We start from the raw sequence: 13,296 nt of genomic DNA on the forward strand, positions 1-13,296 counted from the left end.
AAATGCTGACTTGCTCTTCTTCCTGAGGGTTGTACTGTCCAGCTGTTCAAGTTGTTAAAATATGCAAGTCCTCAGAATGACAAAAATATGGCTCTCACTCCCTAGCATGGGGATGCAAGGGAGTAGGGACATAGTGCATACAGGCTGCTCAGAAGATCAGAAAAGCCTGATGATAAAAGAGTTTTAAAGAGAAAGGGAGAGAGAAAGAGAGAGATTGATTCTGAGCATTGAACCTTCCCAACTCACTCCAAACACACAGGATTGACAGCTGAGCTATAAACAAGGAGGAGGAAAGAAAGAACAGACAGTGAAAATGATTTCACCTGAGAAATCATTTTCAATTACAGTTTGATGACAAGAAACACCAATAGAGGGGTTTCCCTCATATGTCTATTTTCTCCTCCTGGAAGAGAAAAAAAAATGTATCCACAAAAGAGCAAACCTCAGAATTTCTTTGAGTTTGACTGCGAGAGTTTGCTCACTTGTACAGACTGTTAAAACATGTTTATTGTTTGGCATTGTTTTTTTCCCCTAACCATTTGTTCCTATAATACTTTTGCTGTACTAGTGTTCGTATTTCTTTCTTAGAACACACAAGAGGTCACATGGCCTTGTCTTGATGAATTTCTTCCTGAGAATATGTTATGTGCCAGACACTCTCTGATTACTGGACTCGATGGGATGTTCAGTACGGAGGCCATCACCTTAAGGAAGGGATTTTAGCCCTTCTAGCAATTGAAAAGTATCTATTAAATCACTGTCACTTTCTATATAGACAAAAGGCTTAAAGATTTGAACTTGGTTCTCAAAGTTTCTATTCAACATCATAATCAGTGCCACCTTGATTTGAGTGACATCATTTTCAAAAGTGCATTTGCTTAATTTTCCTTAATAGATTATTTTTTCTTTTTTGGAACAGTCAGGGATACAGGAACAGAGGCTGGCATAGGAAGAAGTGTTCTGTTTTCTTTAGTACAAGCTCAATTACTGAAAAAAGAGTCCCAGGCCGGCCCTTAATCCACCTATGCAGTGACACACTTGCTTCCCTGTCCTGGAGAGACCTACAGAGTCACCAGGGAAGGATTTCCATGGCCTGTCTGCTACTGAGGGATCCTCAGGGTGGGAGTAGAGGGACTGCCAAGTTCCTCCAGACTTTCCAAAACATAAGAACAAAAGCAGAGCAATCCCTGGCAGATCACAGTGACTTTTTGCTTCTTCACCCAACTATCTTGTCTTTTTAGTTCCTTACCACCTCACTTTCCTCCTCCCCACCTCTAAGGTCAGAAAGATCAGAAACCACATTATCATACCTGCTGGAGTTCTTCCACCATCAAATTCCCTCTGAAGAATCCGTGGGGGAGGCCACTGACCTATGACCAGGTGGCCTTTACTCAGAGGCCCTGAGAATGTCCTGGTGGCAGGATATAATTAGCAGTTTCGTGATCTCATTTGTGGAAGGGGCTGATTTAGATGAGGTCTGTCTAATTGTATTTTGTTTAAAAGTTAACATTTATTAATTACTTATTATATGACAGGCTTTGTCTCAATTAGCTCTTTTAATTCTCAAAACAAGCCTGCTGGTTAAGTACTATTAATATCCCCATTTTATAGAGATGGAACCTGAGGAAAAAGTAGTAGAGATTTGAGCCCATGGAACATCAGGGTTTGGAGACTGAATTCTTAACTATTTGAGTAATTAATATTTATTAAGTATCTGTTGGATTCCTGGTGCTACATTAAGCATAAGCTACCTGTTTTTATTTTTGAAAGCAATACTTCAAGAAAATAAGACCTTTATATCAAGATACAAATAATCAAATCAAAAAAAGTTAAGATGTATTCATTATAGGACCTCATGAAAACACTGTGAGAACTACTGAACTCTATTTTGCAAGAATAAAGGAATGGAGCCCCCTGTTCAGTCCTGCCTGGATCATAGCAGTTTGTGAATGATGGTGGGCCTGGCTAGGAGTGTGGGCTTAGCAGGTAGAGGCACTTTAAGAGGAGAGTGATGTCAATTAATTATGCCCAGGAATCCCAAGACTCCACAGATCTAACAGCTGTGTAAATATAGAGATTAGCAGGCCTCTTCCCAGGGCATTCTGAGTCAGTCAATTTAGGCTGGTGCCTAGGAATGTGTTTTATGAAAAGCGCTCAAGGTCACTTTTGTTTTCAGACAACTTGAGAATGGCTTTGTAATTCCCTGAACTTTGATGCTGCTGCTGCAATGTTCGGCACCTTGTGAGAAGTCACCTATGGAGTGTGTGCTAACACTTCCAGGGTCATGGAGAAGGAGGATCATATCCCTAGGGAACTCTTAGTGGCTGCAGGGCAGCAGGGAGTCCTCAAGGGCACCCAGAAAAGCACAGCCAGGTTCCTCCTCACTAGGCAGTCTGCCTCAGGACCCACACATCTGAGATAGGAGGGTTGCTGGTTCCAGAGACTCTCAGTTCATTTCCTCCTTTATGGCTTAGAACGTCTGTCTTCTGATGGTTTTAGATGACACCAGGCTCCAGAGCTCATTGGTGGCAAGATCAGCCCTTAGATGGAGATATTCCCTGGAGATGTGAAGCTGAGAATTTGAAAATGACTCTAACTGAATTGAACAGGGGTCTGAAAGGTGTGAAGAGAGAGCCATAGAGTAAATGAAAGAGGAGTAAATGATTTAACCTATGTTAAAGCAGAAGGGACATTTGAGGACTGAGACTCAAAGAATGAATGAGTAGATGGAGAAAAGGGAAGAAGTCCCTTCAGGTTTTATTAGTTTTAGTGGTTTTTCTACCTCATTTTTCTTCTTTTGGGGAAACACCCTCCCCCAGTTTATGGTAATCCTGTTCTTAGTAATGCTCCCCATGGTGGACATATAACCCAGGCCTCCTACTTGGAGTATACACACCTGAGGGGGACAGGGATAGTTATGGGAACCTGGCCAGAAGGGGAGTTCTCTGGGTACTGTTTGTGCGGTGGGGAAGCCATTCCCTCTTTCTGTGGAATTTTTGGTGTAAGGATGACCATGGAGGACTGCCAGAAGCTGAGCCACCTCCAATGGAGAGGCACTGGCCAAGTGCTTTGGGAATTGCATCATTAAGATTTTAAATGAGGGAGTGATGCAAGCAGATGTGCATCTGGAATGTAGCTCTGGTGTCAGTGTGAAGAAATGCTTGAGCCAGCAGAGATAGGACTCTGGAATCCAGGGCAGCCATGAGCTAGCACAGAGATGACAAGGCTTCTAATCCTCAGAGATTCCAGAAAACAGAGACAGAATTGAGAGATATTTAGGAGGTGGAGGAGACAAAGCTCAGGCGACACTGAAGCCAGGCACAATCAGATTTGGATTCTGCTCCACACTCCTAAAAGCTTTTGGATCTTATTCAACATCCTTAGCCTTCAGCTTCTGCATCTGTAAACTGGAAGTGATAATGCAGGGCACTTAATAGAGCCGTGAGAATTCTAGGAGGCTACTATAGGCAAAAGCATGAAGCACAGTGTTCAGCATGGAGTAACACTCAAGAAAAGACTGCTCTCAGATGGAGATGAAGAAGGAAGAAAATTAAGTGTGATTCTAAAATACTGAGCTTGAGAATTTGAGCAAATGTTGATGATGCTAATCAGGAAAGGAAATGCAGAAGGATAGGTTTGATAGAGAGGGAGATGAGTTTGTTTCTTTAACTTCTTGAGTCTCATATGCTTGTAGAATGGTGGGGAAGAAGCTGCCAGCAAGCAGCTAGCCTCAGGACTTCAGGTTTGGTGGACCCTGGTCAATAGATGGTCAGTGCAGCCATGGTAGACAGGACAGATACAGGATAGATACAAGGGAGGAAGAGCCAGTCAAGGAGTCACAGAGCACTTAGGAAGCAGGAGATGTAAAAAGGAAATCTTTTTAAGTGTGGAGAAGGTATTAGATAGAGGTCAGCATCTGTTGGGCCATGAGAATTCTCGTTTCTTCACTAAGGAAAATGAAAGCTTAAACCAAAGACTACTTGACTGGTTAAGGGATCTCTGGTTCCACTCATAGGGCTGTCTTCAAGGGTCCCACTGAGGCCCTCAGGTGGCCTGCTTCACTTACCTCCAGGTGCTGATTAACCAGGCGGAGGGAACGGTCAGTGATATTAAATATGTCTCTCCAGTCAAAGTTGGTCATACCATCAGCCCGATTCTCTGGAGGACCCTTATAGAGGAAGTTCAGCAGGACCTCAGCAGTGATACCTTCTTCACCAACATGTCTATTCAAAAAGTCTTTTACAGTTGGGTGTTCCAGGGTGTCCTAGGGAAGAACAAATACAGTCATAGAGGGGCTGGGATTGTGGCTCAGCGGTAGATCGCTTGCCTAGCATGTGCGGAGCCCTGGGTTCGATCCTCAGCACCACATAAAACATAAAATAAAATGAACATATTGTGTCCAGTTACAACTAAAAAATAAATATTAAAAAATGCATTAAAAATATTGTTATAGAAATTCTGTAGGATATTTGGACTTGTTCTTACATCATTTCTAAATTTTAATGATTTGGGATAGAGACTGTAAGGCTCCTTAAAAAGCTAATTACAAGGTTCCATGACCCAACAGATGCTGACCTCTAATTAATTACAAGATACACCTACTTCTATCCCATTTTCCCCAAACACATGGGCCCCTACAATGGAGAGATTACACATGTGGGGTGCAGTAGACATAAAAGGTGGAGAATGTAAAATGATATAGAGAAAGTTTTCCTTTTTAATTTTAATATTTAGAATTATTTATTTATTTTGATACTAGGGATTGAACCCAGGGTTGCTTTATCACTGAGCTACCTCCCCAGCCCTTTTTTTTGTTTCTGACCCAGGGTCTCTCCAAATTGCTGAGGCTGGCCTCAAATGTGTGATCCTTCTGCCTCAGCCTCCAGAGTTGCTGGAATTACAAGTGTGTACCCTACTGTACCCAGCTTTCCTTTTAAATTTTTTATAGGTTTTTTTGTTATCTTTTCATTATCTCTGCTATACAGAACTCCTTTTTCTTTTGGTTGCGATTGTTTGTTTGTTTTTGAAACAGGGTCTCACTATGTTGCCCAGGCTGGCCTTAAATTCCCAGTCTTCAATGATCCTTCTACCTTAGCTGTTCAGTAGCTGGGACTATAGGTGTGTTGCCACGCCCAACTATAGAATCTTTGTCTCTTGACTTTGCAAAGTCACAAATGGGGTCAGACAAACACACTCAACCATTTTTGCAGTAATAGAGTTGGCCCCTTAGGGAGATGCCCATTCAAATCTGAGGCCCTCAAGTGAATTCATAAAAGCAAGAAACTCAGGAAGCCATAGGTCTTGTGGTACCTTTTAGATTTTCCCCAGAACTTGAGAAACACAATTCCTATCTAAAGTCAGTGAATCCACTTGGCAATAGCTTTCAGAACTGGTGATTTCCTGTGAGAAGGAAACTGCCTCCCCCTTCTCCACCCTCTAGTGCCAGCCATCCTTACTCTGATCATAGTCATCTGTGTGCTGCTTTCAAAGAAATACCAGATCTGGGGTCCTACTTCCTCCCAGGCTTTGACCAGCTTCCTGAGACGTGCTAGTTCTTCAAAAGTTGAGTTGGCCTAAAACCAGATAGGGAAAGAGGCAAGAGTGAAGAGAAAAAAGTGAGAAAGGACCTTTGGTTGTATCTTTCTTGCCCTGTTGTAACCCTTAATGTTTGGGAAAGTTTTTCCATAGTAATGTTTTTTTTCCCCCCCAATCTATTGATATATCCTAGGACATGACAATTTCCCAGCCTTCCAGACTGACAGAATCTAATTTGTTAGTATCTCAGAGGTACATGTAACACTGATGCTGTTATTGTCTCAGATCCTCATTAAAACTATATTGAGACTCCTAGTGAGCAAATACTCTTCCTCCCTATCTTTGATATTTCCAGGAAGCCAGAATTCAGAAAATTGTGAATCTGTACAATTAGGGATATAATTCAAGCATCAGGCAGGAAAACCTTATTGTAGGCTACATAGGGAGTGAGGACCAGGCAGGGGCAGGGAAGCAAGGCATTCCTATGATGGCTGTAGATGGGGGAGAAAATCCAGGAGTCCACTAGCAAAAAACAAATACAGGACTCACTGGGAGGAGAGCCTGCAGGTATACCCCCTCCCCCTTCACACACACAGACGCTTACACTGGAGGTCCGCTTATGAGAGACAGGACCAGCTGTGGGATCTTACGTTCTTTAGTATCCTTTGCGCTGCAGGGGAGTCAGGAGTAAAGAGGATTTTTCCCATCAGTAAGGGCTTCGCTGCCCTCCAGGCTATTTTGGTTAAAGGGTTTGACTCCAGGCTCTGGATCAATGCATTACAAAAGGCGGCTACCAGAAGAGAAGAAACAATTTTTTTTTTTTTAGAAAGTCCCTTTTTCTTATGACTAAACATGGATATTACTGCATCCAAATCACACGTGTCATTCAATTTCACCCTGGATGATTTGAGGAATAACCCAAATTAGTAGGCTGTACCCCACCAAGAGGAAGCTCATTAGTTCCTAACAAAATGCCACACTGCTTCTAGATAATGGCCTCATTGGTGAAACAAAGAATAGGGCTTTCCCTGTAGTTTATTCTGTTAGAAGGAAGTGGCTGGGAAGCCTGCTTGGGATTTCTGCAAGGAGCAGAGGCCAACCTCAGATGAAAGGGAATGAAAGGCCAAACAGGTCCCCCTTGGAACCTCAGCTTTAGCCTCAATGATTTCCTTTCAATCAACACCTTCCCTTCTTTTTTTAATGTAGCTATTTCAGGGCTCTTGTCTTTCAATTTTTAACTAAAGTGTCAACCATCTGCATTTCTTCCCCATTCCACCATGCTTTACCCTAGGAGACAATAATGATGATGATGATGATGATAATGATGATGATGATGATAAGTAGTAGTAGTAGTAGTAGGGAAGGTGACTTGCCATTGGAATGTATTTGAGTACCCCACACACAGATTTTCATTGCTTTATGTTTATAAAACAACAAAACCAAAAAATATCCCCAGCTAATTTGACTTGCCAGGTGTCATCTGAGCTTAGCTTTTCTTTCAACTCTGGGTTGACTCCTCATTTATCATTCTCTCTCTCTCTAGAGCCTAACCCAAGTTCAATAATATCAGTGGGAAATGTCCCCTTTGTTACCTTTCCAAGTGGGCCTCAGTGCTTTCCATGGATCATATCCAGAATATTTATTTATTTCTGAGTACTACTCTCTTTCTACAATAGGAAGTAGACTTTCTGGGAAAAGTCTGTTTGCCCAATGCCACAAAACACCAAGGGAGAGTCAGTCCCAGGACTGGTTTCATTTGAAAGTGTTAAACCATCATCTTAGCCAACATCATAGGCTGATTTGTGCACAAAAGTCAGAAAACTTACTTGTTCCTTTGTCATAAGAATAGAGAGGATCTTTCCTGGTAGAGTCGATCCCTAGGAAGGCCTTGTAGTTATTGTCTTCATACCAGTTGAAGGAGAACACCCGAGAGCCCCCTCCCTCTGGGTACCCACACAGAAGGTCCGACAGGATGCTCATCAGCTGTGTGAAGGTCTGTGGACCACCATTTTGCAGGAGAGGTCTGGTCACCCACAGCAGGTCTTGAACACTTGGCTGATGGATAAACTAGGGCAAGGGGAAGCTCTGAGTATATTAAAGCAGCAAGAATCAAGACTTCCATATATATATTTGATTTTCACATTTAAAAGAAAACATCTATATTGTCAGCTATCCCTGCCATCGACTTAGGGACTGGGAGAAAAGGACGAACCTTAAAAAAAAAAAAAATCAAATACTGAGCATCAGATAACAACCCTTTTTGAAACTTTAATGGCATCTCATAAATCTTGGCTTTCCCTGGCCAGATAACGACCCTCGCTGAGGCTGTAATGGCCTTCCTTCATAAATTCTGATGTCAGAGCCAGCAAAAAGTATGAACTAGCCTTTGTGTTATGCTTATCATAATTTTGTTATCTGTAAGATCCTCTGTGTAACTTTCTGGGCCATAAAGCTGGCTTCTAGAAAGCTTGGTGCTATTTTTGGCTCCCGTGGTTTTTGCTGGGAGAGATAGCCTGGCTGGTTGAAATAATAAGCTTGCTTTAATTTTATTTTAATTGGAGTCAATGGTCTTTTCTTTGCATCATAGTCTAACAATATCATTTTAATATTTCCTTTCTATATATTTGGATGCCTAGAGAATATGTCCTTGGGGAAATGCAGAAATTATTTCACTGTAAACTACTTCCTGGGTTCTTTCAACTCAATTACATGAGGATGCTGGGGGGAAACTGAGAAATAAAATAATGGGGAATGCTTCTATTCTAGAAAGACAAGGTCAGGGTGGATTTCTTTGTCTAAATAGTTTAGAATTTATTTCCCTATATTTGGAAAATTATTTTTTATTGGCTTAATTTTATCAAATGTGAACTCTTCCATTTACGTGAAATTTGTGATTTGTGATTTGTGTGTGTGTTTTAAGATTTGAGGAACTGGATTAAGTCTCCATTCTTGGAAGAACACTTTTCAAATTCTGCAACAACCAAGAAGAGCTTGATGCCTTTTGTCCATGTGGGGGTCATTGCACTTGCTGGCCTTGTCCTTTGAAGGTAGATCTGGGATACTGAGAACTGTCAAAGTTGCCAATGCTTTGGTTCCCATGAGGCCATCTGGCTTTGCTTTAGGGGCAAATACAAATTAAAAAATGCTGCTTGTATTCCCCAAATTCACCTTATTAGTTACTTTGAAAGGCACTTGGGAATTTAAAAAACCATTAGGACTCAATCAGGTAAGATGGAAAACATTCCCCTATTGCAATAAGTGGTGTTTCTCTGTTGTCCCTTTCTTTGTCCACATACCACACTTGCCATGTGAATTCCACACATGAGACATGCCTATAATTACATACTATGCTTCAATAATAAAGTTAGAATCTCAAATTGCTTTAACAACAGTGAGTCTCATGACAATCTTGGAAGGGGTTATGTTGCTCATTTAACCAAAGCACTCAGAGATAAAGGGGGTGTTTTAAGGTCAAATGGTCTAATATTAATTAATATAAACCAGGCCATCTGCTTCAGCCTAATTCACAAAAGCTAAGACTTGCTATCTAGACAGGCAAAGAATCTTCGAAAACACACACACAGAATTAAGATTGTTGATATGCTTTGGGAAGTTTTTTACATTCTCTGTCAACTTCAACTTTATTATATTGATAAGAATTTTTCAAATGCTATGAAGGAAAGAATGTTAAAGACTCCCACAGCATCAAGTGGCCATCAGTACAATGGGCCCATCTTCAACTCAGCCACAGTATTGCTCCTACCCTGCCCAAGTTGAGTTTAGTTTTATAAAAAACAGATTCTAACCTTGCAATTTTCCAAGTTGTCTGAGCCTAAGTCAGCTGGGAATACTGAAGAAAGAAAACCATGTTTCACAGTTTGCATTCTTTTATAATAATCATATCTAAGAATTGCTTATTTTATATCTCTCTTCCCTGTTGATGTATGTTCCATGAGGCAACAACTGTGTTTGTCTATTCATCACTATATCTCCAGCATCAACCAACTACTGAGTGAAAGAATCAGGTGTTAATTAAAATGTGCACATATTTTATAAATAACACAAAAAGTCACTTATTTGGGGAATTAAATGAGTAGATATTGGTAAAGCACTTAGGAGTAAAGCTGATAGGTACCATATAAGGATCTGTTACTATTTTTATATATATATTCATGTAGATCTTAAGATCATAAAAGAAAAATGGACCATCTCAGTACTAGAAAAACTTAGATTTAATGGTAAGTTCTCTGAGGATTTGTGCCAGACCAGGCAAATTACTTATTTCCGGAGGTATTTCTTTCCAGGTGGAGAATCATAAGGATGATTCTTTTCTTTTTATGTACTACGTAGAAGCAGACAATTTAAGATATGAACAGATCCTCTGAAGTTGCTAGAGGAAAAGAACAAATGTATTTCACTTTGAACAGGAGTGAAGTGCCATTATTTGTCATCCTAAGTATGTTAAAATTGCATAAAAAGAAATTAAAATTACCAGCATCAGGCTACTTACTCCTTGAATTCTTGGAGATAGATCAGATACTATTTTTCCCCAGGATCTCAGGTTGATGCCTTGAGAATTGCTGTCTAGGAGTGTAGGAAGCTGTAATTAACAGGATGAAAAAAAATTAAAATATGTATGTAGTTGTATATGCATACATTCGTACTCTCTGATCCTCTGTGTGCTTATAAATGATTCCTTTCCCTCTTTCTGATTGCAGAAATTTTCTGCTAGATTGCTCTCTAACAATGGTTATGGTTTAGATGTGTTATCCCCCAATAGCTCATGTGTGAGACAATGCAAGAAGGTTCAGAGAAGAAATGATTGGATTGAGCCTTGACCCAACTAATAAATTATTCCCCTGATAGGAATTAATTAAGTGGTAACTGAAGCGATAGGGTGTGGCTGGAGGAAGTGGGCATGGAGGGCATGGCTTTGGGCATATATTTGTATATGGCAAATGGAGTCTTTCTCCCTCTCTGCTTTCTGATCATCATATGAGCTACTTCCCTCTGCCACACTCTTCCACCATATTATTCAGCCTCATCTCAAACCCCAAGGGATATAGCCTGCTGTCTATGGGTTAAGATCTTTGAAACTGTGAGCCCTCAAATAAACTTCTCTTCTACAGTTGTTCTGGTCAGATCTTTTATTCACAGCAGTGAAAAAGCTGACCAAAACACTCTTGGAAATAGAATTCTTTAATTGAGAAAAATGACAGGCACTAGTTGCAAACTTCCCTGCTGAGACAGTCACTCATATTTTCATAATGACAATACACCCATGAAATAGTGAATACTGGTTTAGTGACACCAAGCGACACCAAGGAAAGCAGAACACAGCTTCTGGCGTGTGAGGAAGGCTGCTGTGGAGACACCCACATTTCAACATTAGGGCTTGATAGACATAGCCAGGTGCCTTCTTCAGTCACATTTTCCCTTCCTCCTTGTATTGCTTTCCTGATGGTGTCCTTGGTTTAACACTATTCCACCATGGAAGATTCCACCAGGTACATCACTTTGCTTTGAAAGCTAGTATTGGCAGGAATCAGAGAGAAGTCCTTTGCCAGTTCTCCAGGTGAGAACATTGTTCAGGTAACCCAAGCCCACTGGACAACTCAGACCTGTTTTTGCATTTCCATTTTGATAGGGAAGGTGGAAGCCCTCAAATTTGCTGTCTCTAAGTCCCAGAGTCTGAAGTGAACACCATTTTTTCAAAACCAACCTCAAGTCCTGATAGACATTATCCTTCAGTTTCAGAACTGATTGAATCACTGATACCTTATGAGAGTATTTTAGGAAGCTGAAGCAGTGGCGCACACCTGTAATCCCAGCAACTTGGGAGGCTGATGCAGGCGGATTGCCAAATTTGAGGCCACCCTGAGCAACTTAGTGAGATCCTATCTCAAAATTAAAAAATAAAAATGATTGGGGACGTAACTCAGTGATAGAGTGCCCTTGGGTTCAGTACTGGGGGCAAGGGAAATTCTTTCAGAACTGAGTTCTTGAATTATCAAATTCAAGAGTGTGCCTTGAGTAGTAAAACCTTGACTTGTAATTCACATTCAAGTGTTGTAGACCACAAGCCACAAGCCTTGGCTTTTTATCTGCCAGTGAGGTTCTGTTGAATGATGGTGGCGGCACCAGTTGAGCTTGCAGCAAAGCTGAGAAGCAGGTGGAATTAGGTATTGACCAACAGATCCCCATTTTTAGCCCCTTTCCTCCCTGCTATAGGTACAAGAGCCCTAGTATTCTCTCTGATCCTGAAACCATGAAATAAATTTAGGCACACTCAGCAGACATTAGCATTTCAGGCTTATTTTCTAACTATAAAATAAAATAATTTGTTATGCATGAAAAATGTAAAACTGACCTGATAGGGGAGGAATATTCCAGAGGAAGCAGCTGCAAAGCTGCCATTGCTGCCACACCACTGAGAAGCATCTTTACCCTGAGCACAGGGCCTATGCATTGGTCTTGCCAGGACTTCTTTTTAAATTCCTTGAAAATACCTTCAGTGTCTCTGGGAAGAGCACTTTGGATCCTATTTTTCCTGTAAGGGCTGAGTGAAGTGAGTAGGAAGGGACTAAGCAAACAGGTAAAAATGTGTGATGATGGAAAGTTACCACAAGTCCTGGGGACCCTCTCTCCTGACTATCTTCCTAGATTATTAGATATATAAAAGGATGGAAGGGACCTATAAATACAATGTCATGTTTTTTTTTTATTCTGATCTGGACAATCCAGGTGTAATAATGGAGTAAGTAGACACAGACCACACACTGGACAACACTGAGGAAATATTAAATTTTGTTGGGTGTGATCCTAGCATTGCAGTTTTGTTAAGACAAATAAGACCATCTCTGCTAAAGATAATTACAAAGCATGTACTGGTGAAATGCTATGTTGTCTATGATTTACTGCAAAAAAGTTTAGGGGTTAAAAAAAAGGAGAGAACCATCAAAATAAGAACTAAGCCAAGTGTTGATACTGCTTGATGCTGGGTGACGGGTACACGGGCTTCATTATATCTTTCACTCTATTTTTATACTTATTTCTAGAAATAAAATGTTCAGATAATAAGAAAAAAGTTTTCCCAGGCAAAAATAAATTATTGAATAAATGGATACTAAGTAAATACTTTCCCTATCTTACATATTTTTTCCTTCCCCACTAAGACTGCTTTTGTTCATTTTTCCTCTAGAATACTCCATTAGAATAACCTCCTTGGGGGCTAGTGTTGTGGCTCAGAGGCAGAGTGCTTGACTGGCATGTGTGAGGTACTGGGTTCAATTCAGAGCACCACATATAAATAAGTAAAATAAAGGTTCATTGACAATTTAAAAAATTTAAGAAAAAAAAAGAATAACCTTCTTGCTGGTTCCCTTCATCTAGTCTCCTTCCTTTCCATGTATCTTCCACATTGTAGCCTGAGTTACCTAAGAGGCCTATCTAATTGTGCTACTTGCACTGATCAGAAATCTTCCATGGCTCTCTACTCTCCCCAGGAGAGAAGGTCAGTAACAGTGCTGGATACACATGGCCTCTCTAGCCTTTTTGTACTGGGAATTAAACCCAGGGGTACTTAACCATTGAGCCACATCCTCAGCCCTTTTTGTTTTATTTTGAGTCAGGTCTTGCTGAGTTGCTTAGGGTCTCACTAATTTTCTGGGGCTGGCTTTGAATTTGGGATCCTCCTGGCTTAGCCTCCCGAGCTGCTAGGATTGCAGACGTGTACCACTATGCCTGGCTCTCCAGCCCTCT

The 13,296-nt window shown here is 40.8% G+C and overlaps 1 protein-coding gene across 5 annotated transcripts in view; it reads right to left on the reverse strand.

Annotated features, from left to right (window-relative positions):
• Positions 1-13,296, reverse strand: part of LOC101965641 (retinal-specific phospholipid-transporting ATPase ABCA4) — a 129,588-nt gene that overhangs the window by 86,074 nt on the left and 30,218 nt on the right. For all 5 annotated transcript variants that reach the window (XM_078026767.1, XM_078026768.1, XM_078026769.1 and 2 more), the window contains exons 7-11: positions 10,046-10,135; positions 7,362-7,602; positions 6,186-6,325; positions 5,457-5,573; positions 4,067-4,264 (exon numbers count right to left, since the gene is read on the reverse strand). In XM_078026767.1, the coding sequence (XP_077882893.1) occupies positions 4,067-4,264; positions 5,457-5,573; positions 6,186-6,325; positions 7,362-7,602; positions 10,046-10,135 (786 nt within the window). The remainder of the gene's footprint in view (positions 1-4,066; positions 4,265-5,456; positions 5,574-6,185; positions 6,326-7,361; positions 7,603-10,045; positions 10,136-13,296) is intronic.

The sequence above is a fragment of the Ictidomys tridecemlineatus genome, chromosome 11, assembly GCF_052094955.1.
Source record: "Ictidomys tridecemlineatus isolate mIctTri1 chromosome 11, mIctTri1.hap1, whole genome shotgun sequence".
Lineage (NCBI taxonomy): Eukaryota > Metazoa > Chordata > Mammalia > Rodentia > Sciuridae > Ictidomys > Ictidomys tridecemlineatus.